A 6,104-nucleotide genomic window follows, 5' to 3' on the forward strand; every position below is an offset into this window, starting at 1 on the left:
GTCTTCTTTGGTGAAGTGTCTGTTCATTTCCTTTGCCCATTTTTTAATAGGATTATTTGTCTTTTTGTTGTAGAGGTGTTGCATTTTCTTGTATAGAAATCATTTTTGTGTGTACTTTATAACTAACACTTTTTTATTAAAAGTGCCTCCCATCTTAAAAAATTTCTATGGAATTAATTCAGGGAATGGCATCCTCTGATTCCTTTTATAGTAATGTTCATACATCTTGAATATATGAAATGGCCATGCATGGAGCTTGAATAGTGGTTATATCCCTAAAGTATTCTTAACTCTCTCCTGCTTGCTGCCCCATCCCCACTTTTCTCAAAAGCATAATTGGCATTGAAGATAACATTCTTAAAGCTATACCAGCAGTTGGCCAGCTACAGCCTCCTAGTAAAATGTGGCCCACAACCTGTTATTGTACAGCTTATGAGCTAAAAATGGATTTTTACATTTTTTTAAGGGTTGTAAAAAGATGTATATATGCAATAGAGAACTTACGTGATTCACAAAGTCTAAAATACTTACTATTTGGCCCTTTACAAAAAAAAACATTGCCAATCTCTGATATATACCAGTTGCTAGAATAAAGGTATCAAATCCTCTAAACAGTCTAAAATTTTTCCATTCAGTTGTTCTAAGAGTAAATTCAGAGAGTTACGTACTTGCCTGGACATATATTTGTTATAACACTCTATACATGGATGTACTGACAGTGCAAGAAGAGAGGAGACAAATGAAATCCCACACTTAATGACTCCTGTATTCTATCTAATCTGTTTGAGAAAGCATGATAGTCTCATTTATATCTTCATATTTTTGTCCCCAGACAAAATGCAAAATAAGCAAAGTTTATATTTTCTTGAGTACCCTTCACTCCTCACACCTAGCACAGTCCCAAAAGTCTCTAGGAATAGGAAAAGTGTATAGTAGAAATGTACGTGCTTTGGCACCTGGGCTTTCAACATATCTGGGGAGTTTTATGGGTCTAACAACCTGAGATATACATGCAATTTTGTCTTTTCCTTAAAACCGTGGCCAAGCAACAGAAAGTAGTGGTACAGTCAGTGGTTGGTCTCCACTAACTGTTATAAGTGATCATTCTTATAACAAACATAAAAACCTAGTACTTCTGAAAGTGCCTTTTCCTAATCAGTTGAGGTAGTTGGAAAAGTGACACTTCGACAGCACAGTTTAATTATTACCATTTGTCAATGTATTTGTTAAAGCCAGTCTTTTATAATTTCTTAAAATAATTTTTTCTTAAGGATATTTTTGCCCCAGATAGTATTTTAATTTCTCAAAGTCTTTGCATCAGCATAAGGAAGAGTAATAATTTTTTATTTTTTAATGCTTAACTTTCTACATATAGCAGCCAAGAAGTTAAAATAAAAGAAGCTGAATAACAAAGGGAGAAATGAAACTAAAACTTGCATATCATAAATGCTGCTGGTTCATCATCAGATTGTACTTAAATATTTATCTGTAGATTCTTTGCCGCTTGGGTTGAAAAGATGAAGACAAATGGAATGTTTAAAACCTTTCATGAAATCTCATTATTGAGCCATAATTTCAGAGTATTTTTCTTAAATTACTAAGTAACGCTATTTATCATAGTATGAGAAATAGTAGCAAAAATCTTAACTTAAAAGTTTATATTCTGTGATCATAAAATCTACTAATTTTTTTAAACATTTATTTTTAACCACCTTCTATATGTCAGTGAAGGTGCCCTGCTGGCATAAATGGTTAAGCACTTGGCGGCTAACCAAAAGGTCAGCAGTTCGAATTTACCAGCTGCTCTGCAGGCAAAAATACCTGGTGATCTGCTTTCATAAAGATTACGGCCTAGGAAACCCCATGGGGTCATATAGGATCTCTGTGAATCAGAATCGACTCAGTGGCAATGAGTTTATGAGTCAGAGTTGACTCGATGGCACACAACAAGAGCAATATATGTCAGTGACTAGCCTAAATGCTAGAACCGTATAGAGAGATTTTTCTCTCTCTACCTTTTAGGAGTACCTGATCTAATAGAAAAGAAAAATAAATTTTAAAAAATCATTATAATATGATAACTGCTAAGATTTTGGTATGTGGGAGCCTAGAAGAGAAGTGCCTTACTCTGTAGAAGAGGCCAGGGAGATTTTGTGAAGGGAGATGATATTTGAGTTGAATTTCAAAGGATGAATAGCAGGCAAAATGGAGAGAGAGACTTGCAAATACTATAGTTTGTGTTATAATAAACATTATTCTTACCTTTCCAAAAACCATTGAGTCGATTCTGACTCATAGCAACCCTATAGGACAGAGTAGAGCTGCCACATAAGGTTTCCAAGGAGTGACTGATGGATTCAAACTGCTGACCTTTTGGTTGGCAGCGGAGCTCTTAACTACTGCACCACCAGGACTCCCATTCTTAGCTTTTAAAAAAAAAAAAACAAAAACCAAACTCGTTGCTGTTGAGTCAATTTCTACTCATAGCAACCCTATAGGACAGGGTAGAACTGCCTCATAGGGTTTCCAAGGAGTGGCTGGGGGATTCGAACTGCAGACCTTTTTGTTAGCAGCCTGAGCTCTTAACCACTACGCCACCAGGGCTCCGTTCTTTAGGGTCCATGTAATACAAAATTAAACACTTAGAACAGAGATAGCACTCTCACATTAGCTGTGACTCTTTATCTGAGGCAGCTTATGTTAAATAATTTTTAGAATAACATCCTAAACCAGAGTAGACTTGGGTTTCTTGTCTTTATTTACCAGAATGAAAACTAAGCTTAAAATGTACATATTGCCAAGATAGTGGATGACCTGATTCTGTGATGACTATTTGTCAAATCTGTAAGATTTACTGTTTTAGATGTCTAATTCATAAGCTACTATTGGATTATGAAATACAAAATAATACTGTGATTGCTTTGAGTATTCGTTTAGTGGTGCACTCAAGACAGTATTGTATAACAAGTTATTGTTCATGTCTTAAATACCGTTGATAAATATTTACTGTGAGGAACATAGACTTCTAAAGAAAAGATCTTCAGATACTAGATTAAAAGTCTTAAAGTGTTCGAATACAGATAAAATCTGTGACTTTTAAAATTTTTAAAAATGATAATAACATATTAGAAGTAAAGTAAATTAGGAGCTCCTTATATAGGCTGGTTAAAAAATAATTCTTAAATACCCCTCTTCCCCCCACCCCACATGCCTTTGGTTTAGACCACAGAAAAAAGGAGACTGAACTGTAGGCACCTGGTGTATGGGGGATTGATTATTAGGTGAATTGGCTTTAGGAAAATTGACCTGGAGTTTCAAAAGTATAAAATAAGTTTTCAAAAGAAATTATATAAGAATGAGAAAGGAGTTTACTGTACTATTCATTTTTTCTGTTAAGCTCAATGAATGAATGTGAATCTCAGCACACCTTTCTGTTAATACAGATGCTAAACTCAGTTTAGCCTTAAAGAAGTTTTACTTCTCCAAATGATTTTAAGAGTAAACTATATAAAGTATAATGCCCTGATATAAATGTAACTTTAACTTTAGTAAAGCTACTGTGTTTCATGACTTACACTTAGGAGTTGTTAAGACAAATGAGCTCACAAATACTGTATGATCTCATTTATATGAAATAAGCAAACATATAGAAACCAAAGATTATTAGTGGTTACCAGGGATGGGAGGGAAGGGGAAAGAGGGAGCTTTTGTTTGTGGGACATTGAGTTTTTGTTAATGGTGGTGGCATGTTTTGTATGAACATATCCATAATGGTGGCACAAAATGAAAAATGTAATCAATATCATTGAGTTGTAAATGTAGAAGTTGTATTGGTGAATGCTTCAATAATTTTTTGAATAAATGAATAATGAAGAAAAGGTCGAGAGCTCAACCTGCCCTAACATGAGTGGTTCTAACAATATTCTGTACTAGATTTTGATAGTACTGAATCAAAATAATCTACAACCTATTCAACACAATATAAAAAAGAGAGGAAAAAATTTATGAAAATGTTTATGTTTGATATGTTTTGCTCATTTATCTTTGTTCAGATTCTCTGTTGCTGTAAGAAACAGTGATACTTGGGGACCTACTGGAACTTTACCTCTCTCAACCAATGCACTGAAAGAACTGATTCTTCAGTTCTACTGGTGTGGTTGGGTTCTCAAGGGAGTGTAGGGAGTCTGGCAAATAGGAGAATGAGAATAGAGTAAACCTATAGGGACTAGAGTTAATTTTTTCTGTACGCACAGGTTACATTTTAGAGTACATTATAGGCCTGTGACTGAAGGAAAATACATAAATTTATTTCTGATTCTAGTTTGTATTAGACTTATTTCTAAAATAGCCTAGGAGGAAAATGATAGATTCTTTATGATTTAACATATCTAAAGTTTACTTAATGTGTCTTTATGTTCTATATTACTTATTTCTAACTGTTAGCTTTTGATGTTATAAACATTTATGCTTTTCTCTTCTAGAAGCCGCCAGTGTCCAACAGAAGGCCAATTTCTCTGAAGAAGGTAAAGTATTTTTTTAATTATGCAATTATATTCTAAATATTTTTCTTACTATATTAGAAGCAATTTTGATAGGTACTTATGAGGTGAGAGCAGAAAATAGTGTCTTTTTACTTAGAAAAAGATATTTACGCTTATATGAACTACTAAGTGACAGGTAAGAAAATAGGATAGAATAAGTGATAGTAGCCTTCATGTACATTTTAAGCATCTTTTGTCTATTTGAGTTAATAATTTTAAGCAAATATAATATTTGCAGTTTCTCGTATGTTTGTGCCTTTGATTTTATTATTAAAATAAAATTTTCGTAGCCAGTCTGGCTAGTACAGGAGTAAAATTTAGTCCATTTTTAAGCCCTGCATAATCTGAGATTATTCACCTAAATACTGAAATTGTGTGTGTGTGTGTGTGTGTGTGTGTGTGTAGGGGGTGTATACACACACACATACATACATACACTGATCTTGATGAATTTAATTACACACTAACTATAGGTAGTTTTTCCTCCCATAAGGCAAAAACTTTCCACTATTTAATATTTATTTATTTTTGATTCTACATTAAAGCTTCTGAGTGTAGTGTTTAGGATAAAGCTATGTGCCTCAAAGAACACAAAATAAATGAGCTCACTTTTCACACAGTTAAATTTTGATTCAAAACAGTGAGCATAGTAAATAGCAATTCCATATCTGATTATCAAGTAGCCTTCATTTTAATGTTGAATTACTTTAATTACTTGATTTTGTTGTCGTTTTTTTATCTAGATCTTTTTAGCATTATAATAAAGACTATACTACTGTGGAAACCCTGGTGGCATAGTGCTTTAGTGCTATGGCTGCTAACCAAAAAGTTGGCAGTTCGAATCCACCAGGTGCTCCTTGGAAACTATGGGGCAGATCTGATCTGTCCTATAGGGTCGCTGTGAGTCAGAATCAACTCGACGGCAACAGCTTTGGTTTGGTTTTTTTTATACTAGTATGTTCTTCACTTTTTTTTTTTTTTTTTTAAGGAGAAACTGAGGAAGACGATCCAGACAGTTCTGAGAGTGATGTTACTGCTGGTAAATTCAGATCCGGGGATTCTGTTGAGTCTGGAGGTGACACTGCTTTAAGATATGACTCTTACCTTAGGAACTATCTTTTTAGTTAAAATATAAAAGTATTCTGTGAATTTGCTTTTTTTAAAGTATACTTTTAATTTTTTTTTTTAATTTTTTAATTGTGCTTTAAATGAAGGTTTACAGAACAAATAGTTTCTCATTAAACAGTCAGTACATGTATTGTTTTATGACATTGGTTAAGAACCCCACGACGTGTCAACACTCTCCCTTCTCGATCTTGAGGACCTTTTTTTTTGGTGAAAACATACATAGCCAAAGTTACACCATTTCAAAAATTTCTACATGTACAATTCAGTGACATCAATTACGTTCTTCCATCTGTGTGGCTATTTTCGCTATCCTTTTCCAAATTATTCCATCAACATTATCTTCAACTCACTGTCCCCTAGGCTTCCCATCAAACCTTTTGAGTTGCTGTTGTCAATTTGATCTCATATAGATAATTCTTTTTTTTTTTTTTTTGT

At 33.7% G+C, this 6,104-nt stretch overlaps 1 protein-coding gene across 3 annotated transcripts in view; it reads left to right on the top strand.

The window, feature by feature from the left end:
* TOR1AIP1 (torsin 1A interacting protein 1) overlaps positions 1–6,104 on the top strand; it is a 41,790-nt gene that overhangs the window by 14,632 nt on the left and 21,054 nt on the right. For 2 of the 3 annotated variants that reach the window (XM_004372875.2, XM_023728081.1), the window contains 2 exons: positions 4,482–4,523; positions 5,530–5,616. In XM_004372875.2, the coding sequence (XP_004372932.1) occupies positions 4,482–4,523; positions 5,530–5,616 (129 nt within the window). The remainder of the gene's footprint in view (positions 1–4,481; positions 4,524–5,529; positions 5,617–6,104) is intronic. The other variant, XM_023728082.1, reaches the window with a different exon arrangement.

This window comes from Trichechus manatus, unplaced genomic scaffold (genome assembly GCF_000243295.1).
Source record: "Trichechus manatus latirostris isolate Lorelei unplaced genomic scaffold, TriManLat1.0 scaffold00021, whole genome shotgun sequence".
Taxonomy (NCBI): Eukaryota; Metazoa; Chordata; class Mammalia; order Sirenia; family Trichechidae; genus Trichechus; species Trichechus manatus.